Source organism: Larus michahellis, chromosome 2 (assembly GCF_964199755.1).
Source record: "Larus michahellis chromosome 2, bLarMic1.1, whole genome shotgun sequence".
Taxonomy (NCBI): Eukaryota; Metazoa; Chordata; class Aves; order Charadriiformes; family Laridae; genus Larus; species Larus michahellis.
Genome location: NC_133897.1, coordinates 19933114 through 19960278, shown reverse-complemented (window position 1 = coordinate 19960278; position 27165 = coordinate 19933114). Strand labels below are relative to the sequence as shown.

The 27165-nt window shown below is 38.7% G+C and overlaps 1 protein-coding gene across 4 annotated transcripts in view; it reads right to left on the bottom strand.

Annotated features, from left to right (window-relative positions):
- ARHGAP21 (Rho GTPase activating protein 21) overlaps nucleotides 1–27165 on the bottom strand; it is a 127346-nt gene that overhangs the window by 40753 nt on the left and 59428 nt on the right. For all 4 annotated transcript variants that reach the window (XM_074574449.1, XM_074574447.1, XM_074574450.1 and 1 more), the window contains 4 exons: nucleotides 25587–25611; nucleotides 11059–11151; nucleotides 7020–7098; nucleotides 1296–1350 (listed from right to left, as the gene is read on the bottom strand). In XM_074574449.1, the coding sequence (XP_074430550.1) occupies nucleotides 1296–1350; nucleotides 7020–7098; nucleotides 11059–11151; nucleotides 25587–25611 (252 nt within the window). The remainder of the gene's footprint in view (nucleotides 1–1295; nucleotides 1351–7019; nucleotides 7099–11058; nucleotides 11152–25586; nucleotides 25612–27165) is intronic.

The following is a 27165-nucleotide window of genomic DNA, read 5'->3' as shown; positions in this document are numbered from 1 at the left end:
CCAGACTTTTCCCCAGGCTCCCACTTATTCACGCAATCAAAACTCACCCCCTGCCCCCAGCATTTTCTGTACTGGATTACTGAAATATTTCTTTATCAAATCTCTCTCATCAATCTTTTCTCAAAATATCACTTCTATTCTAATAATCTTGGCTTGTTGGCCTAACTGGCTGAGTTCCTATACTATCCTCCATCTTCACCTTTAGCTCAAAACAAGAATTGCTTGGGTTTTTTTTCTTTACCCGTTGATTCATCCTTTAATACTGGAAAACAGCTACTGAAACCTTGCAAGTCTTACTATTTCTGTATGGATTAGAAAAGGCAATTTTCTAAGTACTAAGCAGAAATTCTACTCTGCTCGTCGTCTTCTCCTTTCCTCTACTTCCAACTAAAAATAAACTACAGCATATAAATACATTCGGTGTTTTTCACAATATGCACTTACACATCGTACTTCATTCACAGCTCTTTTGGACTCGGAGACACTAAATGGGAGATGAATTATCTCACTATATATGCAGGACCTCAGTTCAAACCAAGAACCACATAATCAGAGAATGGTTTGGGTTGGAAGGAACCTTAAAGATCATCTAGTTCCAACCCCCTGCCATGGGCAGGGACACCTCCCACTAGACCAGGTTGCCCAAAGCTCATCCAGCCTGGCCTTGAACGCTTCCAGGGAAGAGGCATCGGTAGCTTCTCCAGGCAACCTTCAAGCAAAGAATTTCTTCCTAATATCTAATCTAAATCTCCCCTCTTTCAGTTTAAAACTGTTAACCCTCGTGTAGTAAAATATTTACAGTGGTTACAATTAAAAAATTCGGTAATAACCTTCAGAACATTCACCACCTCGCTTCTTTCCTGGAAATCCACTGACAATTAGCTAGTTAACAAAAACTAATTTTAAGTGCCATATGCTAGTCTTTTAATTCAAATTTAGTAATGATTCCCAACTTCTTTAGAATTAGACAACGCAGTAAGAGAAAGCAATTCAATTCATAAATTCTAACATAAGGAAACTAATCCAATATACAATAAAAATACAAACACTATTCTGTTTTTTTTTTTAACAAGATGCTAGAAATATCATGTGAAGAAGATATTGTCCCCTATATTTGGATTCCTCTGAAATTTCAGGGATGGCAAGCAAGTAGGAAAATATCTAAGGAATGACGGAGAGATAAATGTTAACTCTTTAATTATTTACTGGTAGTGCAGTTCAAAGACCTTGTAGCCAACAGTAAGACATTTTTCTTTAATCAACATACTGTCTAAATATAAGCTTCATAAACATACCAATTGAAGGATGTCCTCGTCTTTTGGCATAACACTAAGTTCCAATATGCTGTCACTGAAACAAATAGAAAAAAAACACCACACGTGAACTTCTGGAAGAGATTTTAAGTTCTTGTAACAAAGATGATCCATTAACTTCCATAGACCAAAACCATTCAAGAACTCCTACAGTCAGCTATTCTCTCAAATTGCTTCACTCAACAGAAATAAACACTGATTTCCATGGCAGTCTTAGCAAGTAAAAGTAAAACAGAAATCTGACTGAAGAATACATCTGTGTTCTCAGCAAAACCAGGGCATTAAGCCAACACACTCTCTTTGTCAGTTTTGTTGGTGGATGGCTTTTTGTTTTGGTTTTGTTGTTTTTTCTTCTTCTGAGGTACATTAATTGTTTGGAGCCTCTCAAACAAAACAAGGTGCCAAATCTGTGAACACAAGTTAAAACCTGTCTGTTAGTGGACTTTAAAACTGCTGGGGAAATGTCATAACCACCAGATCCTGTGAAAAGTAGGGCAATAGCAAGGCAAGCACTGACTTACACCCTTCTGCTCCTATCACCTCCTAGCAGAATCAACTCAAACATATTTAGTCAGTCAGATGACATCTGAAATACGGATGAAAAATGCTTGCTATTTATAAGTGCTGAGTTTGTCAGTCTGAATCGCTGAAACCAAAAGCAGCAGCAGCATAAAGATCCAGGAATCCAGACAGTTCAATCAATATAATCCAAATACAGCTAAAACCAGGACACTGAAGGTACAATATATTGGTTATCCAGAGTCAAATATTGTAAAACAGTGAAACCCACAGTTAGTATCTACCACATAGACACACACACACACAAAAAAAAAAGTATTTTCACAAGCAAGAGAGAAGTATATGCTTGTAACACTGGATACAGAACAGCTGAATTCTTTATCTCATCTGAAAATTTGAGATAGAGGAATACTCTGTTCACATTCACTAAATGTGAACTGCAACAGGTACAGATAAGGGCTACAAAAAAAGAGATGGCTTATACAGACTATTTTAACTAGGCTCACAAAACAGAAAATGAAGATATTACAACTGTTAACTATAAATCTCACATTACATGTCACAAGAAGAAAGGCTATTTAAATAAACTGACCCATACCAGCCCAAAAAAAAAAGCATACAACCTAACGGGATGTATCAGTCTAGAAATCAGCTTACCTGTACTGTTCAGTACAATGCACTTGCTAAGAAAAGACAAAAGCAGCACCAAAACAGGCCACACAGAACAGTCTATGAATGCACTGAGAAGAACCTCAGTTTATTATTTCTGCAGAAAATCATCTTCTCAAACATGTAACGTGCGATTTATTATGCTTTCTTATATGAAAAATATTTTTATTTTGTGGTTCCTTTTCCATTTGTTAGCAACCACAGACATAAGGTTGCATTCCAAAATAGCAGAGTAAGGGTATCTGGTTTCACAATCTTCTTAAACCATTATTCATTTCTTTAAAAAAGTGTTCTCCAAGCAGCATAAATTACTTGTTTTAAAACCAAAGATGCGCAGCAATAGATTTAAGTTTTTCATTTTAAGTCTACGCACAGCTAGGAAAAAATAAGTCTTCGAAAGTCCTTTAAAGATTTTTCAGAAAATTGAATTTTAAGAAACACGAAAGCATTGACTGTATGTGCATTTACAATAGCATTTCCCATTTTGACTGAATGCATAAACACCAAAACTATTTAAATTATTCTTAAAAAGTAGTGTCATTGGGAGCTGACTTTTGCCTAAACTGCTTTGTATGGATATTAAACTATTTAGCAATTGTAAGCCAAAAAGAGAATATGAAAGAGATTCCATAGCTTGAAGCATTTCCAATGAAGTGTTCAGATTTCATTTCCACATGTGGGTAGCATGTATGCATAAACTGTATTGGGCTACGTATGGTTTGATAATAATCAACGCTTATTTGCAGGATGAAGACTTTGGAAATAACAAATTTGATAAACAGCATATAAAGGAAAGTTTCCTACATACAACACAACACAGAGCAAACTATTCTCTTACACAAGTGTCCTGGGTTTTTATTTTGTGCCCTTTTTTGAGTTTTTGTCTGTTTGGTTTTTTTGAAAAGAAAGGGATTAAATCCATTTACACAGTTTAATACCTTTTTTAAGTAGCCACCCAAAAGAGTTCAGTTCAGGAGCAATGTTTTATACATAATTCAAATAACTACTTAACTGTTCTATTACAGTTTGTGGTCAGAACCTTCTGGACACAATTTGGATCTTCCTATTTTATATTTTGTGAAGTGCTCTCAGAATGTTTTTCAATTCTCGTATTAGAAACAAACCAGTATTAAGGAATAGCTTTGGTGTATTGTACTGTATAAAGTGCATGCGAATTATGAACTAGAAAGTGTTACTAAGAACCACCACACAGAAAGTGGCAATTTACACTAAAATATTAAATACAGTATTGTGAATTCTCAGAGATACCTATCATGTAAATGACTTTCATTACAAATTTTAAGAGTTAAATTTAAATGTATTGACTCAAACTAAAGCACTATGATGTGCTGCCATCATAAAGACTGTCTTTTGATGCATTATTTTGCGTTAATGAAACAAATTCAGTCCCTGAACTCTGAGTTCTGAGTTACATTTCTGAGTAATCCCAACACTTTCCAGAAGAACTCGCAAAGAGAAACAAGCGGGATACACAAATTCCCCACAGTTCAAAAAAAAAATAAATAATCTGGGAATCAGAATTTGTTTCTTGTTTTATTTAGGACCATAAATAATTTACAGGAGTTTACATTACTAATCAACACATCTACAAGTTCATTGCGTAAAGAGATGAGAATAAATTCTTAATGGTCCAACAAATAACTACTGGTAAAGAGTAGGAAACCTTGACTTAAATGCGATCTCCTGACTAATCTTACAGGGCGTAGTTATTCCTAGCAACTCTTTTGAGGTGTGCCCTTCACCTTCCCGAGGAAATAATCAGTGTAAGTTTAGCTTTGTGATCTCCAACCAGAGCAAAATAGGTAACGTTCTAGACACAGCTTAAAACTTTTCTGGGAAGAATACAAATTGTGTCTGAATTATATCCCATCCATTAGTCCCACTGGAATTTATGGGGATCATTTCATTTAAGGCAGCTAAGTTCTGATGTCTGCAGCATTATATACTGAGGACAAACAGCTACAATTGAACAACTTTCTAGAAAAATACTGAGCAGCTGTGGAAATGGAGCTGCAGGAGAAATCGAATTCAAAAATCCGTGAGTCCAAACTGACTTTGATTGCAAAACAGCTGAACAGTGAGTGTGGGGGGGAACTTTTCCTTTAGAGGTGAGAGGATAAAATGTGTTGTATCCTTAAAAACTGTTCGGAAGAGGATCAGAAAAATTACAAAAGAATAAGCGTTTACAGTCAGTAATATGTATGAAGGGGCAATTAAAAACAGTAATTAATAATACAGTAACTAAAATGTCCAGAAAACCATCATGCAACATACTGAGACTATAAATGAAACTGTCTGTAGTCATGAATAAGGAGACTTCAACTGACAACTTAGCCTTTCAAAAAGCTTTTCAGCAAGTTGCTTGCACAAAGCCTACTAAAGAAACAAAGGTGTGGTGGATGAAATATTAGCCAAGACACAAAACAGAGCAAAAACTGTGTCACTGGGTATTTTTAATATGAAGAGTTTAAGTACATTCAAAAGTAAACTTGTGCAAGACCAACCTATCAAGGAGTATCAAATCAAGTGATGCAGATAAAACCTTTGGTTCAACAAGTTCCTAAACCAGGGATTTCTGGCAAGCGGGCTAGTACTATCTGACAAAGTATCACTCTATACTTTCAGTCTTTTCATAGTCTTCTCCCAAGAATCCATTACTGGCTATTATCAGAGAGGATACTGACATAAACAGACCATCAGTCTGACCCAGGATGGTTACGCTGATGCCAGAACGGCACGCTAAAGCAAGAAGCATACACCATAACACAATTTTACTTGCCATGAAACGGCAGTGCAAGAAATAAAACACTTAGTGTGCAGAACAAACTGCTCTGAGCTCAAAAATGCTGTTTTCAAGCAAAGAATTACAGAGAGTTCATTCTTTAGTCATACAAGAAGCATTGCCTGATGTGGAGTCTGAGCTCTCTTTATGAACTGGTATTTATCTATTTATCTTAAGAGGTTCAGCTAAAGACTTCCTGATGGTTATATTTTCCCTATGAAACACTCAAGGATATCCATGACCTTTTGTTACAATCTTTTGTGATGTGCACATCTGGCTCAAGACAACAAATTGTTCTCCTCTCCTAACTAACAATAGCATCCCTTCATCTTCTGTGCACTCATGGAAATTAGAGGGACTGATGCAGCAGTGCACTATACTGTTCCTGGCTGCAGTAGATAATCACTGATAAGGCCTTGTTCAGATGTTCCTGGTTTATCCACAGCAGCAGGGGTTGCATTCTGCTGGGACAGTTTGCTACCTACACTCACGGGGCTGAAAACAAAACTTTATTCACAGGCAGACCTAGAGCTAGGAATCTCTGGCCACACAGGCCACTGGAAGATGTGACTGATCTCTGTCTTTTTTTGGATTAAGATAAAGAGATTTCATTGACTGATGTACCTATTGGGCATGTAAAAGGAATGTCCTGTGTCTTGGGTATACACTATTGTACAGTATGACTCTCTGTATAATACAAAATGAAAAAATTACACATGGCTAGTGTTATCTCCAGCAAAGGTTATAAAAAAAGATAAGATTCCATCTTTCTAGCTGTTGTATAGAAAGTACTAATGACACACAACGCATTTCAGTCTACCTTGCCTGTCATATCTTTGAACACGGAGTTTTGTTGTTTCAAAAAAAATGCACCTGGAATGCACGTATTTTGAATGAACACTTGAGTAAAGATTCCACTGAAATAGGAAGATCGGGATCTTATTTTTCCTACTTCTAACCGTAAGCATAACAAAGCCTTAATGCATGAAGATTCACTAAAAATAGAATGGGACGTGTGAGATGTATTTAGAAAACATTTTTCCATGCTGATCATAATACCTCTTTTTTCCACATATCTCATTATTATATTGGAAACTTATTGCTGTAGAACAGAAGTTGACACCAAGAAAACTGTAAAAAGGGAGGTAGATGGGAGACATGAAAACAAGTATCTGTATTCATGCATGGACATGATTTAACAAGCCCTTGTGAGTTGCAGTAGCAGTAAATATTACCATTTCCTCAACTCTGGGCAAGGTTCATAACTTGCTGCAAAACAGAGGAAAGCCAAGATGTACTGCAGATGTTTTGCAGGTGTGAACTAGCACAAAATTTTTCCTTTACCAGATCTGCTGATTTCTAGTTAACATGTTTCATAAGCAAGGTAGATTTTTCTGATTTTCTTTTTAAATCGACATGTGTGGTGTACGTATACTTAATCTGTCTATTTTAAGTTCAGACAACCTTCCTCTATAGCACTCAGTGCGATCTGCTAACAAGGGACAAGTACTGACATAGAAGGACTGTGGCACAACTCATTACGCCCATTCTCAGACCTTTCTCAGCATTCAGTAAATACATGAAAACAGAAACAGTAAAACTACCGAGTGCATATTAAGGAAAATTTAAAAATACGATGACTTTTTCAGAAGTGGTCATTTCCTGCTTCATATAAAAACGTAAGTGTGGCACATAGTTAAATACTAGTATCTTACCTGTTCTGTATTAAAGCAATGACTTGAGAATATGTCTTCCCAATAACACTTTCTCCATTGACTTTTATAATTCTGTCACCTGTAACGGGAAAAGTTATACCTTAAATTAATTTGTCCAGACATTTTTGATCATTTTTATTGTGTATTTCTGTACCTCACAATAATCACGATCAATTTGTTAAATTCAAGGTTAGTCTTCCTTAAAAACAAAAAAGAAAATAAAAGATGCACAATACAAGTACGTGTAACCATACACAGGATGCCAAGTTTCTAGGCTTTTCTCAGAACATTGTCAGATGTGGTATCTTATTACAAACTTCCAAATGAATCACCTAGAAACTCACAGAAACAAAACCACAAGCAGGTGTAAGCTATACCAGAGGCTCACTTAAATATCCCATCTTCAAAATAAAGCTTTTGATGTATGGTAGCACATACTGACAACTCTGCCCAATTCCTAAGCAAATTATAAGTAGACATTTTATTTCATCACTTAACCTCAAAACAAAACCAGACTTTAATTAAGAACACTGCCAGGTGTAGCTGTACATATCCCCTTCAATAGCAGCTAATACTACAATTTTGTACTTTGTCCTCCTGAGAAACAATGAATGACTATTTTGAAAGGCTCCAGTTTCCTCCTCTCTCAGAATGATCTGGGTTGTTTCCAAGACATTACTGTCTCTTCAATGCATCTTGGACTGTGTAATGGGTTATTTCTTTATCCATATAGATCAAACTCTTTAGACCTAACGGGACTTTTATCAGATTTCTCCAAATAGTTTGTTGCACCTTCCTCGTTAAGAGCTTCATATACTCTCATAAATTAAGTAGCAAATATATCATGTAGAGCTATTTTCAGCTTTTGATGAAAATCCCATCCAATTCCTTCACCAAAAATGGTATTTATGTCATCTCTGATCAGAAGAGCAGAAAGGTATCTTGAATTTACTAACGAGGCGAAAATGGTCTAAAGGATTACAGGTAGGGAGCTTTGGAAAGCTGCTGGAAAAAGAAGAACTGAAAGAAAGGACCCATGCAAAGCGAGCCAAAGGGAACGGCTTTTTCAACACTGCTTTAGAGACTGAAAGCCTGTTTTGTGTTTCTGGCGTGATCAAGTCAAAGCAAGGAAAAGGCTGTTCACTCTGAGCACTCAGCCTGACTTGGCGGCACTAACGCTCTGAATGCTCATGCTCTGTGGAGGTTCCCTATGCAGACCCCAGGGATTTCCAGACTTACCAAACCACATGGATCCAATGACTGTTTTTAATTTGGTCTGCACACACAATGAAACATCATGGAAATAAATTGGTGCAATATTTTCAACTTTGTAAAAGTTTATATATGCCCTTTTATCAGCTGGTTATTGCCCTTTTCTTCACCTGAAAGAACGCTCAGAGTTTTGTCTCTTGCTTCCTAGGCGATGAAAGAAAGGTTGGTGGCAACATTTAATGGCTGCTAGCAATCTACACGACTGATAAGCACCTGTGATGGATGGCAAACCCTATCGCCGTGTCGCATACACACAGACACCTTATGTAATTAGGCTGAGGAACTGGACTTCCACGAAAGTTGACTTTGAAATGCCCAGTATCACACCGAAATAAAACCTTTCAAAAAGTTGCAGGAAAAAAAAAATGCTATAGTTTGTGCCAAAATTTTTTCTTATTTACATATGCTGAACGCTGTTCTGCTACATTGTATGGCAAGACTTCCTCAGAATACAACAGATCCTTCTCTGGAACTTAAAACTGGCTTTTTTCCAGGCCGTTTCAGAACTTGCCCGCAGGTGGAGATCTTTATTCAGTATTCCCACTGAAAACTGTAATTAGGACTATCTTTAAAGTAGGTCATATTATCTTATCTATTCTTGTGCAGATTTTATTTTTCAAAGAAAGATACTAGGTTACACACAGCAGTCTACTTGAAGTTTGCATCCAATGACCGTGACAAAAAAAAAACTCAGGTGGGACACACTGCAAAACTGGTTACGTGGAAGAAGTGGGCGCAAGAACTCTGCCGAATACAACTTTCCTCAGTTTCAGGCACATATAAAAGGGAAGGCCAGTGCCTGTAGTGCAAAAAAGGGTATAAAAGCATGAAGGCTTTTTCTAGTAGCTCTCTATCAATCCGGTGGCCCATTAAATACCTTTGATCAAACTAAGAATCAATCTGAACACACTTAAACCATCTCCCTTTCCACACACGTTTTAATTCTTTATTTTCTTGCATATACATAAACGACAACACGAAGATCAAGACGTGGGAAATGGGGATCTGGTTTGGTTGTCTGTATTTCAGTATTTCTAAAATACTTACGTTTGGAACTCACAGATATGTTCTTTTTTAATGAAATGCCTTGGAGGTTAAATATGGGAAGCATGACTTTTCTAACTCTAACAAAGATAATTTTACAGGAGCATTCAAAAATACTCAGACTGAATTGTCTTGCGTTTAAGATACTGTAACCTATTCCTCAAATTTGGAAGAGCTTTCTGGTGAGTAGCAGCCAGGTAGGCTCCTGAAACAGAGATCACTGTTCTGGGTAACGAAGCTTGGGTTGAGGCCGTCAGTGTTACAAAGGACCCTGCAGCACTGAAATATGAACTGACAAACACAACTACTTAAACTCATACTAGATTTTCAAGTATTTTCTTTCCATTAGTGTAACCATGAAACAAAGCCAGGCTGAATTAAAAAAGATAAATAAATAATAAAAATACAGTTGATTCTACAAAGTAAGAAACGTATACAGTGTCTGTATCGGAAGTTAAGCAGTATACCTTGCTGATCGCTCCCTGAGTGTTTTATAATACAATTTCAAGATAGAGATATAATAATATATTTCACCCTAAAGTTTTAAACAAGAAATAGTGGCATGACCTAATTAGATATAACCGTTATCAGCAGTGTGTTTAAGAAGAATATTCTGGTAATTTAAAAACATATTTTCTCATCTATTTTCTGTTCTTTACTCTGGGCTCCTAAAAATCTCTTTATGCCTAAAAATAAAGTATTCTCTACAGATTTTTGGCAAACACTGAACACAGCAGAAATTAACGTGGCTCCTCTGTACAACTTCAACATATGCTGCACTTTATCAAACCAAAACATTTCTTTATATAATATCATTAAAATAACGCCAAAGTAGTCCTCCCCTGAATAACTACTTAAGGAGTTAAAAAATAAAAATGCCTTATGCTGTACAAGTAGGATCTAGTGCAGCTTTTCAGTCGCTATCATCCTAGAATCTTTGCACTTCTTTAGGAAGAAACACACAAAAGTTATTCTATTCCAGTCAAATGAATGTACATAACTGTTTTTAAAAGAAAATATCAACATCCCACTATCAACATAAACACAATCCTTTCATAGAACATATGTGTTGCCATATTTTTAAGAACAGAAACCTGTGTTTGTAGTAGTGTCCATCTATGTAAGTAATTTATTGTTTTAATACTTGTAAGACTTCCCATTTTAACATAGCTTTTTTTCCTCTGACACATAAAGGAGCGGCAAAGTACCTAGCACTTCACAAAAAAACATGCTTTCTGCTCTCCAATTTGATTAAATCAAACAACTGAACAAAATTTGATAAGAAGGGATAAGACTTGGATTGTTCCCCTGTAATTTAAAGGGGGTAGAATAACTTAATTTACAGGAGAATAACCTGAATGTTTTGAGGTTATCAATTTATCACAAAGCACAAGAAATAGGAGCTTAGAGGTGTCATTTTCCTCCTTTTTCTCTTTCTCTTAATATATTTTATCATATATTTATTCTTACCTTTTTAAAGACAGTAATACAAAAAGATTTAGACTTTAATACCTTAATAAATTTTATATAGCACCCCCTGAGAGAACGCAACAGTGCTTTTCAGGGTAAACTGGAGAACAATTTGAAAGAGAGATTCCAAACTTCTGAAGGAAAGAACAAGGTTTAAATGGAAGACAGAACTACATGCAGTTCCACTACTTAAATCACGTATATTTTACATCATGCGCACAAACACGTTGTCGGTGTTATGGAAGAACAGTACCTGTGCACAATCCAGCTTCAAAAGCAGGTCCACCCTCTTTGACTTGTTTAACAAATATGGTATCCATTGGCTCCAGTCTATTTCTTTGTTTGCCTGAGGAAGAAAGAAAGAATATTTCTTAAAGCATTTAATTACACTGCATTACAATGTTTTTACTTTAAGAATTATTTTGAAATGTAATCCTGCCATGGTCATCATTACATTAAATACTCAAGTTCAATTTGGGGTGAGGGAAGGAAGAGAGACCAGGAGTCCTAGAGACAGCATTTCATTTGGCTGCACTAAAGATCTTTTAGATGTCTGGGGAAAAAAGAAGAGGGAGAGAGGTGGTGAGAGAGATGTATCTCAAACTTAAGCTTGCAAATATGGCCCAGTAAGTGATTTTTTTCAGGTTCGTTTTATCAGCTCATTGCTACTTCATCCTCATGCTGATGCCTATACTATCCAGTAAGAATTACCCCTTCCTCTTCTAGATTGTTATCTGGCATAGGATATAAAGGCAGACAAACTGAGTAAGAATTAGTAGTGCAAATCTTTTCTTAGAAGAAAAAACATAACCTGGATTCATAGTCCTCATGGAACTGTAACACTGATATTCTAATGGCGTTTTTCAGGTGCTCCAAGATGAAGTCTAAAGTTTTCTTGAAGATTTATCAAAATTCAAAAAGCAATGTGTAATTCAAAGTAAATTATGTCTGCACATGCTGTATGTATCCATATATACACAACCTAAACACAGAAGTTAATCTACAGTAGTTAGAAACCGTAACACTTTTTTTCTTCTCACTTTCTCAGTATACACTTTATCTCTACACTTCCAGAAACACAGGTACCTTATGCTTTTACATGCATGCCACCAAATCTAAGTAATTCTTAATTGACATAGCCACTGCTTCCAAATATCTAGGGGAAGGGCACAGGCAGGGGAGTCGGCCAAAGGGGGCAGTGCAGTAAGAAACAAAATATAACAAAACCCAGAACAAACAAATAAACAAAAACCCTAATACAAACAAAACTGCAACAAAAACCCTCCAGAGTTACACTGCAGGCTAAAATGCAGTGACGCTGATCTGAGCTACATGTACATAGCTGGAATAAGTTTACGGCTTCTACACAGCTTCACGAGTGTGATTTTTTTATGCCAGTGAACCAAAATAAAAAAACCACCCAAGACCAAAAAACACAAACAACCCACCCAAAAATAAAACTTGAAACTTTATTTCCAGTCTGCCAGAAGACTGCACAGAAATTAATTTGTTCTACAGTGTTCTTGGTCTCTCCAGGAAACCCCTGTCCTACATGGTGCAAAACATGAGCACTCACAGAAACAGCGGCAGAACCTCAGAGGTTACAGCCAGACAGGCTGTATGTTAGGGTATGTATGTATGCTATGGTGCCAGTGCTAGCTTTAACAGCCTCGGTCCCTCCCAAATCCTATCGCAAATTACTATCCTTGGACCATGCTCTCAGCTGGGAAGCACCACCCTTTGGAGGACACACAACAAGCCCCAGGCTGAGGAATGGACGTGCGTTGAAAATAAGCTGGGTCTGGACTCCAGCTTACCAGGAAACCTTGGCATAGCGGAGGGGGCGGTATGAACTGCAGAAAAAGCAGGAACAGCAGGAGGGAATAAACGGATTGCTTAAAACTGGCAGTGCTGATAAGAGAAACACTCCTTGAAACTGGAGCATTAGGTTCTAATCGCTTCTTCAGTGACTCATCTCTGACTTAGGGACAAACGGCACTGCTTTTGGAAGTACTTTTGCAACAGCTTTAAATATCCCACCTGGCCATGTTTACTAAGCCACAGCATTATTTATTGAATATCATAAATAAGGTGTGCCCCTTACCCCTTTTTTGGTTCAGTTTCCATATGGGAAAAAGCTCATTATTTGAAGAATTTTAATAAATTGCACAAAACTACACTTCCCTCTGACCGATTCGCATATTTCAAATGCAAGTTTTAGCCTAATGCCTTTATTCTGCAGACCCTCGGTGTCCTGCCATTTTACCACAAAACAGTTGCACAAAATGGCTTACTCATGTGGCTCTAAATGGCCTTCTCAAAATAACTCCAAATTGGTAGAAAATAATCAAAAAGTTGATTTGATAGAATAGGATAACTACTATATACAAAGCAACTGAATTATAAATCAAGAAACTCCAGCTGGCAGGCAGCTCAGTCCCCAAATACTTTAAAATTTGATTAGTGGGACACAGCTACAAGACATACAAAATGCTCTTTGTGAGCCAAAGCTATTATCTGTCATTTTTAATCTGCTGATTTAAATAGACACTGAACACATGATGGGTCTCGTCCTTTAAGGGGCAGTAACGTTTCAGCAAGTTTAGACAAGTTCCAAGAATAATTTACCCAGATGCCGTGAACAAAAGGTTGCTTCAGCCACTTACAAGGGTGAAGTTAAAGCATGACCTTTGATAGGACCCCCAAACATCCCTCCCAGTGTTGTCGCTTTATCTTTTACTGAAGAAATTTACGATCCCAAAAGTGACAAGAAAAGTTAAAATAATGGCGCTCCCATGGCACATTTCATTTATAACACCTAATATCTGATATTTATAACCCAACACCAAGGGCCTACCACAGCTTCCTTTATAAAATGCTCAAAAGAGGTCAAAAGAGGCAATTATCTTGCTATGTTCAGTGCTGGTATGGCCTCACCTTGAGTGCTGTGCACAGTTCTGGGCCCCACAATTTAAGAAGGATGTTAAGGTACTCAAATGCATCCAGAGGAGGGCAACAAAACCGATGAAAGGGCTGTCCTATGAGGAGCGGCTAAGGGCTGTGGGCTTGTCTAGTTTGGAGAAAAGGAGGCTGAGGGGCAACCTCATTACTCTCTACAGCTTCCTGAGAAGGAGAAGTGGAGAGGGAGATGCTGAGCCCTCCTCCCTGAGATCCAGTGATAGAACACGTGGGAATGGTTCAAAGCTGTGCTAGGGGAGGTTTAGACTGGACGACTACCTGAAAGGAGGTTGTAGCTGTCCTGGTCCCAGTGGGGATAGGGTTAATTGTCACAAGGAGCTGGGACTGGACACAGCCCAGCTGGCTGACCCAAACTAGCCAAAGGGGTATCCCATACCAGGTGAGCGATGCCCAGTCTATAGCCAGGGAGCTGGCATGGGGAGGGGCAGGAATTGCTGCTTGGAGCAGGCTGGGGGCTTCCCGAGTTCGGTCGGTCAGCACTGGTACATTAATCATGTTTTGACTATTCAATCCATATTGAATATTTGATCTGTACTGGGACCAGTGCTGTTCAACATCTTCATCAATGACACAGACAGCGGGATCAAGTACACCCTCAGCAAGTTTGCCGAAAACACTAAGCTGAGTGGTACAGTCAATGTGCCAGAGGGACAGGATGCCATCCAGAGGGACCCGAACGAGCTAGAGAGGTGGGCCCAAACAAACCTTATGAAGTTCAACAAGGCCAAGTGCAAGGTCCTACACTTGCGTCGGGACAATCCTCATTATCAATACAGGCTGGGGGATAATGTGATAGAGAGCAACCCTGCAGAAAAGGACTTGGGGGTACTGGTGGATGAAAAGCTGGACACGAGCCGACAATGCGCGCTTGCAGCCCAGATGGCCAATCGCATCCCGGGATGCATCAAAAGAAGCGTGGCCAGTAGATCCAGAGAGGTGATTCTCCTCCTCTACTCGTGAGACCCCATCTGGAGTGCTGTGTACAGCTCTGGAGCCCTCAGCACAAGAAGGACATGGACCTGTTGGAGCAGGTCCAGAGGAGGGCCACGAAGATGATCCGAGGGCTGGAGCACCTCTCGTATGAAGACAGGCTGAGAGAGCTGGGGATGTTCAGCCTAGAGAAGAAAAGGCTCCGGGGAGACCTCATAGCAGCCTTCCAGGAGTACTTGAAGGGGGCCTACAGGAAAGCTGGGGAGGGGCTGTTTGCAAGGGCATGTAGCGACAGGACGAGGGGCAACGGTTTTAAACTAGAGCAGGGTAGGTTTAGATTAGACATTAGGAAGTATTTCTTTACAATGAGGGTGGTGAGACACTGGAACTGGTTGCCCAGAGAGGTGGTGGAGGCCCCATCCCTGGAGACATTCAAGGCCAGGCTTGACGAGGCCCTGAGCAACCTGATCTAGTTGAAGAAGTTCCTGCTTACTGCAGGGGGGTTGGACTAGATGACCTTTAGAGGTCCCTTCCAACCCAACAGATTCTATGATTCTACTCCTTTATTAGTACTATTGTTGTTGTTTGCCTCTCTTCTCTGCTGTGCTGTTAAATTGACTTTATCTCAACCCACAAGTTTTGCCTTTTTCTTCTGATTCTGTCCCCATCCCAGCTGAGGAGGGGTGTGTGAGCAACAGCCATGTGGTTCTGTGTTGCTGGCTGGGGCTAAACCAGGACAGTAGTGAGGTGGGTGTTGGTCTCTTCTCCCAAGTAACAAGCGATCAGACAAGAGGAAATGGCCTCAGGTTGTGCCAGGGGAGGTTCAGGTTGGGTATTAGGAAAAAATTTTCTTCACTGAAAGGGCTGTCAAGCATTGGAACAGGATGCCTGGAGAAGTGGTTGAGTCACCATCCCTGGAGATATTTAAAATACAATGTGGTGCTTTGGAACATGGTTTCGTGCTGGACTTGGCAGTGTTAGGATTCCGGTTGGACTCTATGATCTTAAAGGTCTTTTCTAAGCTGAATGATTCTATGATTAGGAAGCATTTCTTTACTGAGATGGTGGTCAAACATTGGAACAGGCTTCCTAGAGAAGTGGTTGATGCCCCAAGCCTGTCAGTGCTTAAGAGGTATTTGGACAATGCCCACAACAACATGCTTTAACTTTTGGTCAGCCCTGAAGTAGTCAGGCATTTGGACTAGATGATCGTTGTAGGTCCCTTCAACTGAAATATTCTATTCACCAGTGCTTTTCCAGTGCTCATTACTGCATGCTCCTTTGCCTCCTCCTTCCTTCTCCATACTTTTGTTAACAACTTTATAATTAAGCATTAAGTTGCAGACTACCAGCAAATAAGACAATTTCTCCCACATCTTCGTCTGCAAGTTAAAACCAAAACATCACGCATACAAAGAACAGGTGAAAGTGTGAGCTGCCAGGAACACACCTGGAAGGAAGAAGTGCAGATGGACAGCACAACTTTACTTCATTTCTCCACAAATGTAGATATAAACAGAGATGAAGTCTTACGTAAGGGCAATAAAAGAAACAGAAGCATATAAAGTTGCTGAATACACAAGTTAGCTGACCAGAAACTGAAAAACAGTCTGTAAAGTTGTCCTTTCCTTTATCAGTCTTGTGAGCACACAAAAAAATCTCCAGCATGAGTAAATGGCCACCAGTCAGGATAAATTAAAACTCAAGTTATTGTCCAGTCCATTTATTAATGGAGTAACTAAAATATTCTTTGCAGTGCATCCACACCCCTTAAGTGATGCTATTCAAATGAAAATGTAACTTTAGAGAAGGCAAACTGATGTCTGAACTTTTACTTCAGAGATTCCGTATCATCAGAAGTAAGGAAACAAAAATGAATCACCAAGTATATAGAAGGCTCAAGGCAAAAATTCATTGGCTTAAACAAGGATAGTAGGGAATCAGGAGAGCCTTTATAATGAAGTCCTTAGTCTAAACAACCAAAGTAGTTTGAAGAAGCAAAAACACCTGTAGCCAAATGTAAGAAATACAGAAAAGCAGCTTATTACAAGGTTTTTCCTAGCCAACATGTATGTTTTTCATAACTGTATGAAAATCTTCTAATTAGTCATCAATTTTCAACCAAAAAATATTAATTGCTATCTTCAATAACCAGTGAGATCAAAGTAGAATCTACAGAATGAAGACAGTAGTATCTTGTTTCAACCGTTGTTCAAATTAACGTCAAATGAAATTAAAGACTTTCTTCATAATACATATATTTATCATCATTTATTATCTAACCATTATACTACCTGGATCTACCAGCTGAGACTATAAGTCATTATCCACCTTCACAGCCTGACAGGGGAAAGTAAGTTCCCCATTGTAGAGTATACAAGGAAGCTTTCCTGACAAATGTTTGAGATGCCAGAAGTCCAGAGGGGAGTACGATGCACTAGCACAGCCATCTGACTTGCAAAATAATAAAATTACAATATGCTCTTTCTCCCTGATAAAGGGAATAATAAAAAAAACAAACCAAACACTTTTAAAAAGAACTGTAGAATTAAGAGCTGTTAACATTTATAATTGACTTATACTTGGGGAGGGGGTCACATACAGCAAAACTACTTCTAACTCCCCTGAAACTTGACATAGAAATTAATTTTATCCAGGTGCCAATTCTATCTTAATCCCATAAAATGGGAGTTTGGAATACAGCTGCTACAAGGAACATAACTAGTTGATATCAAATGTGGTAACCTTGAGTTAGTTTTTAACCTACACTTTGCAGACCAGACAGTATTACTATACTGCTCTGTGATTCATTTGGCAAACAAAATGACATGTCAGAAGTTACATTATCAAATCTACCAACACACTACAACATAGCAAGAACCACATCACTTCTCTGTAGTCATTAACCTTCCGATATAAAACAGAGTCAGACAGAAACATCCGAGTCATAAAGACTACATAAAGGACGCCTCTGACAAAGAACTTTTACATTTTGAAAAGAAAAAACAAAACAAAACAAACCCCCCCACACCAAAGCACTACTGCTGACTAGCTCTTCCCTTCTTTTTGACCTGCACAACACAAACCTGCAAGTGTTTTGGGACACAGTATAATACATACTTTCTTACAAAGTCTCTCCTAAGAATCTGCTGCTTAAAAACATGCCATTTCTCCTCTTTCTAGAGGGGGGGGGAAAAAATCTTTTGCTCAGGGCAGCTGAACTGTGCTTAAAAGTCCTTGTAACACAGGAACTGAACAAAGGCTACAGAGTTTTGTTAACATTCTGCAGAATATTTTTACTCCCAGCCTTATGCTCAGTAGACAGCAAGGGGTCTTTCATTTTTATACTAAAGAATCACCGGCCCCATGAAACACCTCAAATTATTAAGGCAGGGTCTTACGTACATCTTTCTCTGACCCAAGAGGGAGGAACATTCCTCTTGAACATGAAGATCTACAATTATGCTTTTGGATATCCAACGCGTTCACACTCCGTTGGTTCAACAATGCCAAGTGGCACCGATTCTTGGGATGCCTTTCAGGCAAAGGGAGGAGAAATATCTACTGCTACAGCAGGGACAAGCATTTCTAAATGATTACTGAATCAAAAGCCAGCTAATCATTTCCCAAGCTACTCTAAAAGAGACTGCTAAAAGTACAGCAGAACTTACACTTATTAACAGAGATTTCATTTAGTTAACTATAAATCACAAAACTGTCAGGATTGCATTTAACTGAGAGAGTCCAACTAAAGACAATTCTGGATTTTACAATCTGCAAACTGAATTTCATACATAGTAAACATTTCTCCACTAGCAATCCATTGCAGAAAAGGAGCCCAAAGGTCCCAGCCCAGCCTCGACAGAGCTTATTTCACCCACTGTAAAGCCCAAATTAATCCAACTAAAAAACACCAAGCAAAACACAATGCCAAGGATAAGCTTCTAAAAGAGGATGATACAAGTAAAATAGCACTGTTGAGTCACTTATAAGAGAAACACCTGGCATTCCACTCTGTGATACAGGAAAAATACATTCTGTTATTACTCAAAGCACCTCTGGCATTTTGATTAGGCAACTCAAAGATGGTATTTCTTTTCGTGCTTACCCTTCTCTTAAACCGTTTGACTAATGCAACCTCAACTCTGTCTTCATGGGGGAGGGGAGAAGGAGAGAAAATGATCTGGCATTGTTATGGAAGACATATAACACAGTTCCAACTTCAGTACAAACTCTCAAAAACCATGTTTTCCCATAACACTCTTTGCCAATATTGTGACTTTTTTTCCCAATTCTCTCAAATCTAAAATTAAGCCTTTTCAAGTTTAAAATTTAACCTATGATTAAACAGTCTAGAGGATTTACTTCAGTTTTTAGATGAGCACAGAGCTGTTCAATTTATACCTACTGCAGTGAACCTACAGACTCTCCTCTAAATCCATGGGAATTACATTTACACAGCTCTTAGTGTTTTTATAGAATCATAGAATAGAATCACAGAATGGTTTGGGTTGGAAGGGACCTTAAAGCTCATCTAGTTCCAACCCCCCTGCCATGAACAGGGACACCTCCCACTAGACCAGGCTGCTCAAAGCCCCATCCAGCCTGGCCTTGAACACTTCCAGGGATGGGGCATCCACAGCTTCTCTGGGCAACCTCTTCCAGTGCCTCACCACCCTCAGAGTAAAGAATTTCTTCCTGATATCCAATCTAAATCTCCCCTCTTTCAGTTTGAAACCGTTACCCCTTGTCCTATCATTACACTGCCTGATAAAGAATCCCTCCCCATCCTTCCTGTAGGCCCCCTTTAGGTACTGAAAGGCTGCTATAAGGTCACCCCGGAGCCTTCTCCAGGCTGAACAAGCCCAACTCTCTCAGCCTGTCTTCATAGGAGAGGTGCTCCAGCCCTCTGACGATCTTCGTGGCCCTCCTCTGGACCCGCTCCAACAGGTCCATGTCCATCTTGTGCTGTGGACTCCAGAGCTGGATGCAGTACTCCAGGTGGGGTCTCACCAGAGCAAAGTAGAGGGGCAGAATCACCTCCCTTGACCTGCTGGCCACGCTTCTTTTGATGCAGCCCAGGATGCAGTTGGCTTTCTGGGCTGCAAATGCGCATTGCCTGCTCATATTGAGCTTCTTGTCCACCAGCACCCTCAAGTCCTTCTCCTCAGGGTTGCTCTTAATCCATTCTCTGCCCAACCTGTATCTGTGCCTGGGATTGCCATGACCCAGGTGCAGGACCTTGAACTTGGCCTGGTTGAACTTCATGAGGTTCACAGGGGCCCGCCTCTCAAGCCTGTCAAGGTCCCTCTGGATGGCATCCCTTCCCTCCAGTGAGTCAACCGTGCCACACAGCTTGGTGCCGTCAACTTTTAATAAAAAGTCAAAAATGATTTGAACTCAACAGTAGTCACTGAGAAACACTATACATGTGTGAAGTTGGAAGGCCACTCTGCTGGATGTTCTGGGTGTACTTTATAGGAACAAGGAATCATCAGGCTCTGGTCTCTGGAAAACTAAATGACCCCTCTTTTGGCATTCTCAACATTTAGTGTTGGATTAAAAATCCATAAAAAGGACAATTTACTGTGGCACTATCCTAAAGCATTAGTGTTATATACCTCTTGTCTTTTACTCCTATTCTGCTATCATATAACTTAGACCGTATCATCCCAGCAATCTGTGACTTTCCAAGTATTTGCTTTAATGTTCATTCTCTTTTTCCTTATCTACCTTGTTCCCATCATCACAGGCACAATTAGTTTATTTCATAACAGACTAAGCCAATAGGTGATGATGTTAGAAAATTAAATCTTGGGAGAACACAAACGACATTACAGAAGTCAACAGAATAAAAGAAATAAAACATCAAAAACTTGAGGAATTAAGTAAGCAGCAGAAAGGAATAAAAAGGTTCTCCGGCTTTTTTTCCACCCTTCACCCAAAGGTTCTACATCAAACCAAACTTGCACAGAGCTGAAGGACCTCAAGTAATAAATTGGAATGATTTAGCTTGGACAACTGAAGGGTAGAAACTTTAATCCACAGTTAGGCACATAAAAAAATAAATAGCCTGGTGATCACAATTTAAAAATCTAGACATCTCAGTGAAAACAGATATCTGAAGTCTCATTAGAAAATGCACACTCAATCTTTACTGAAAAGGACACTGAGCAATACACCTATCTTGCCCTTCATTTTTATGGGAAGATAAGCTGCTACTTGCTATAGATACTTCTACATAGACACAGAAGATAAAGTAGAAAAGCAAGAACATCATGTTAAAAAATATGATACTGGGTTTCCAGGCGCTGTATGAAACTTAAATTACCTTAGTTCTCACCGAAAAAAAATGAAATTCCTTTCAGACTATTTCTATATGCTTATCACTGTTCATTTTAATCATGATCCCCAAGCCAGACATTTTTGAAGAAAAACATGTTTTAGGACAAGATACAAGAAACAACCAACCCATTTAATATGTACCGCACTTGTATTTTAACAACTACAGCTTTGAGGATTCTTTGAAGGACAACAACATATTCACCATATTAAGTGCACAATGAAATGGCATGGATACAGCATGGCAATGGAGATGGTTTTCTCCAGCACCACTTACCATGGGTTGACAGGGCAAGTTTTTAATATAAAATATTACTCTTTTTAATAGGCATAGGTGTTTTTCGGCTTGTCTCCAAATATTCCTACAATGCCCTTCTGAGAGAGTTCTGCCTGTGTGATACCTCTTAAATAAAATTTTTAAATAGCACAACTCCAGAAAACAGGAATAATACTGACAGTGTGCCATCCTCAAAACAGATAAAAAAATACTCCAAGTTAATACAGGCTGGTCAGTATAACAGAAATTCTCAAGAAAACAGCAGACACTGATACAAGTTTCCAGTCAGTGATGGAGGAACCTACTGAGAAAGGTCTGCACCTTCTGATAAACTGCATCTGCCAGAAAAGCATTTTAATACCCTAGCTTAAGGTCACGACTTGGAGCAGAAAAAGTAGGAAAGAACAGAAATCTTTCAAATAATAACTACAAAATATTTAGGGTAAATCTGCTGTGATGCCCCTCCAGCAGATGGGGGACTTTAGCACCATTATAGGGGCCAGGACCTGCACATGTGAAGCTTCCACCAGCTGTCTGAAGAAAGCCTCATCTACTTCTTCCCTGATCAGGTGGTCTGTAGCAGACCCCCATGAAAACATGCGTCTGCCTGCAAATCCTGACCATAAACTCTAAGCCGGCCCATCCATCCCAAGCCAGAGCTCCAGACATCCTCACTGCTCTCTTACAACTTTACAACAAGGGCAACTCAAACTCTATGCTCTCCCAAGCCTGTCCTTCCCAAAGTGCCTGTACCCGTCCACTGCAGCACTCTAGCCCACTCCTGTGACCCTAATGAGATCACAGCCCTGCAACTGCATGCAGACTTCCAGTTCCTCCTGCTTATTCCCCATACTGCATGCATGAGTACATAGGGGCTTCAGAGAGGTCCTCAAGAAAGGCATGAGAGCTCTCCCCATCACACTGTCCTGTAGACATTCCCTTACTGATGTGCACACACTTGAGGTGGTCCCCTTCTGTCCCAACTGTTGACCATGAGGTGTTTCCTGTCCACAGCACCCTAACCCCTTTGCTTGACAATCTGATCCACCGCTTCCTCACTTGCTTCTTGGCCATCATCTCCTTCCTGTGTCATTCCTAGTTTAGAGCGCTCCCGGACAAATTTGCATTACCTTTTATTCTAAATGCTTTGAAATCTTACTGCTTACCAAAAGCAAAATTAATGCAAGCCAGGAGCATGATCAAAATACATACTTAAAAAGTTGCACTAAAATTCTGTACTAGAACATAAAAACATATGAAAATACTTCCTTCACTGTTAGAATACCTCAAACACGGTACACGCCTTTATCTTCTGCCCTCTAGACTTAATTAGGCACTCAGCTCCTTTGAAAAAATATTCAAGTGCTTTCAATAAAAGGCAATAATAACAGAGACGCTTTACTCTACACTCATCTACTCAAATCTGTAAATGCTGAACCTGACAAAAATTTCAACTTTTAGAGGTAAATTTAACCTGTGAAAAGTGCAAAGCAGAAAGTGCAGGTAATTAGAAATCTTCAAAATCAATAAAAAAAACCCGACAGTTTTGCACTGGCACACACTGCTTCACAAAAATGAAAAGCTTAGTATTTGAGAGAGGAAAGCTCAAGTGAATTAAGTGACTTATCTACAGACTTCAAAAGGAAAATGTTTATCATTAAGATATTTTGATTGTTAATTAAGACACAGATTCTGAGGCAAATTTTCCAATTAAGTTTGAAGGAAAATACATGCCATTTGCCACTAGATGGCTCCTCTGTACGACACCCACGCAGCCGGCCCAGCAACATGCTCTTCCTCAAGCTGGTGAAGCCACTGGTGCTTTCAGCAAGGGACCCCCCAGCCAGCAGCCAGGCACAGGCTCCAAAGCGGCTCGGCCTAATTTTCCAATGTTAATTACTTTAAGAATCCTTGTGATAATCCTTCACAGAATTTCTGACATACCTGCTTTAGCTAAATTAACGTTATGTTTATGAACATGAAAAATGAGATACGCTTTTCATGATTTTCTCCTCACAAGCTACCTATTCACCTCACAGGGGAACAGGAACAACTAGTAGCAATGTTAAGTAAGAAATCATTTCATCCCCCCACCTCCCAAGATCATACTAAATGCTGGAGAAAAATGTCTTACACACTTTGTCCCATTTTGTTATTTTAAAAGGTATAATACACAGAACTGGCGGGTTAAGTTCTACTGACACCCACATCCTCCACCTCACAGTCATCTCTTCCCTTTCCAGAAGGAGCACAAGTCCAACCTTCTCTCCTGCCAATGAGAATACTGTTATCTTTCCACAGCACTTTGTGCCCTTTGATCTGTATTTCAAGGCATACAATGTACTACGTTGCTATAAATAAGCAATAGTTGAGCTATGATTCATAGTTTAAGTAGCTACACAAAAATTTCCAGAAAGTAATCTTGCTCCCACCTGCACAGGTCGCACAGCGAACCAAATAAACGTTTGTTTACTGCTGTTCCTCTACTGAAAAACAGATCTCAGATAACATTTTACACAAACAGACCCCCATTATGCCTCTTCAGCTGATCCAGTTCTCCCTATGACAAGAAGAGTACTGCAGAACTTTTCTCTGGACCACAGGGGGTATCTTCCATGCTGGTTTGGCCCAGAGGGTTGACTCCTTTCCCTTCCCAAAGGAATTAGACATTTCTTTTTGATGCCAAAACAGATAAAGGAGGTCGCAAATCTGGGGGGTGATGAGGAATTTCACTGTTTAACAAGCAGGTAAGGACAGCTGAGTAAGACTAGGAAGATGAAATGGATTAATTCATCTGCTTCCAAGAGAAAAGCAAGTAAGTTCAATTAAGTTCATACTTCCTAGAACACTTCTAATATATCACAACTACACAAAAAGCCAGAAACAAGAGTTCAGACATGTTCTCTGTCTTCCAACTAAATGAAATTTTAAAAAGTACATTGAAACTGGGTACCATTCTCTGCTACAGTGTCAAGCAAACTGTAAACCACCAGCAAAACAAGAACTGACCCCGCACTGTCTCTGAGCAAAGGTACCACCTTTGAACAAGCCTGTCCTCAACAAGTGGCACTGCTTTGCCAGATGAAGCACAAGCTGAAGCCCTGCACATCACATTTGCGATGCAGCTAATCCCACCTCCTCTGCTTACCTTACCATCATGACAGATTGGGAAAAAAAAAGAAAGTGGGACTGGGCTCTCAACCTGAAAACCCAGTTTCCTTACCCAAATCAACACGTTTTTCACCCTTCTAAAAACAAGATATCAGCAAAAAGGGAAACGTGGACAAGTAAATAGCTAAATACCAAAGAGAAATTAAAATTAACTGGGACTGATGATAGCACCAATTAATAAAAAATAAGTAATTGATGAATTAAGAAAGAGAGTAGACATAGGCAATGTGAGAGGGAGAAAGCTATGAAGATGGAGGGGAACTTAAAAGCATAACTTAGGAAAAAGTCATTTTTCCATCCCTCCTAAATCAAGTGTGAGAATTTTATTCACACATCTTATCTGACATTATTGAAGTATGTTTCATGTATCTCTTAAAACACACATGAGATTACCAAAACTGATGAAATAAGTTAGATCAGTTCTGTTAAATACTGAAGAAAGTATCCCAAAGCTAACAGGAATAACCTTCTTTATCTTCTGTTTTTAAAACCATTGTATACCACTTTTGTGGATAATTTTTACCATCACTACTAACATTAGGTTTATATACTTACAGTTGCTTTTACTAGAGTAAGTTTGCAAGAAAACTCAAATTTCATACTGGCTGCTCTTAGACACGCTGCATGGCACTTTTTTTTTTTTAAATACATGTATATAAATATATCCAAGGAGACTCAACCCTTTACAGTAGTACTTTGCACAAGTAACTGTGGGTCTTACATGCAGATCAAATTAAGAGTGTGAAACTTTGGCACTAAAAAGGTAACAAAGCCGGTTTCTTCTCTTCTTATCATACATATGGCAAGGTGACATACATGGCAAGGTGACAGAAGCAATACAGGACATATTTTAAATTAACTTAGTGGCCACACAAACACCTACACTAAATAAGTGAAGCCAAAAGACAGATACTTTCTGTGTTTTGCTCCTCCAATGCCATGAAATTCAATGAGCCCGATGGTCATACTGAAGTTTTGAAATTTTACATTTCAAACTCTTAGGTAGCCATTGAAGTGTATTACTAAGTTGAAGAGAAATGGTCAACATATTGGATCTGGGAAAGAATAAAAATAAGACATACCTTGTCTATTCCCATTCTCTTCATCCTAAGGAAAAAGAAAGAGTACATATTAAAAATTCAGTAAGTGAAAAAAAAGGCATAGGCATCTATAAGCTATGAAGACTTGAAGTGAATTTATAAGATATAGTGCATTCTGATCTCTCATACTTTTTCACAAATATTCAACTTTACAGAATTAAGGCTTTCATTCTAAGAATGTAGTGTAATACCTGTTTTTAAAAAACAAAAACAACTAAGCACAGTTCCATGAAACATCCCCACAGAAAAAACATGAACAGCATTATCTGAAAATAAAGGTACCAAAACGCCCTGAAACACTGCCATGAAGCCTAGTACTGTACTGTGTGTGTTTTTGCAAGCATCTTTTCACCCTGAAAGCCAGGCAGGAGAGGTTATACTTCAATCACCTAAGGATTCAAAGCTAGATAATACGCAAGAGATAGAAAATATTTTCTAAGTAAGCTCTAAATATGCTTCTTGAAATTAGAAACATCATTTATTTTGCCTTCAGTACTACTACCTAGAGAGGAAAAAAAAAAAAAAAAAACACACCCTATCCCAACCAAACACTATTTAGTAACAACCTCTAAGATTCTCCTGCTCATTGCACTATATATACACAGCTTGTAACTACCAGGTATCACTGACAGTCCTAAAAAAAAAAAAAAAAAAAAAAAAGAAATCACACAACTGGAATGTTGTGTGGGAGAGAGAATGGCATGCTTTGCTTAAAATAGAAAATGATTACTTAAGTTACTTTCTTGTCATTTTTTTAAAATGAATGAAAGGCTTTTGAAAGATCATGGCTAAATCTCCTCTACAAAATTCTACCCTTTGAAAAGCACAATTCTTTGAATAGGGAAATAGGTGCTTTCTTTCTGAAATATAACTTTATAATTACAATAACGTAATAAACGTTCAACCTAAATACAATTTCTTAGACTAATATGTATTATTTGGGAAGTATTTCTAACAATTCACCTCAGCTAATTAAAACAGCTTTGTCCTCAAGGAAAGGAGGAGGGAGATTATCACAGAAATAATTATCACCTGTGTATTCCCTCCTATTTTTAAATGGATTCATTCAAAATTTCTAGGTCTTTTGCATTTAAAGACAAATCACTCTCTTTTTCATATTAAATATTTTCAAAGCAATTGCACACTGATCTGAGAAAACTATTCAAGAGAGGAAGACTTGAAGAAAGAGAGGGAGTGAGACCTGGATATGAACACTACATAATGATAAGGATGCGACAAGTCTCTCTTAGGTGCAATATATTTCTTGTGAGATAAACAAGAGTTCTGCTGGAGCTTTGTAAGATACTATAGAAAGATAACTTTAAGGAAGAAAAGTAACCAACAAAAGAAACCCCAAAACCACAAAACACTGAGTTAACAGAATTCTGTTACTCATTCTACTTTTAAAAAGCCACGACAATTTCATTACCACCCAAAAGCGGAAAACATTATACTCTTAAGTTGGACAGTCTCATCTGCTCTATACTTTGGCAAAAATACCACACTAGTAAGACAAGTACTGTTAAAATTTATCATCAGCAAAGAATTAGACAAGGCTGAC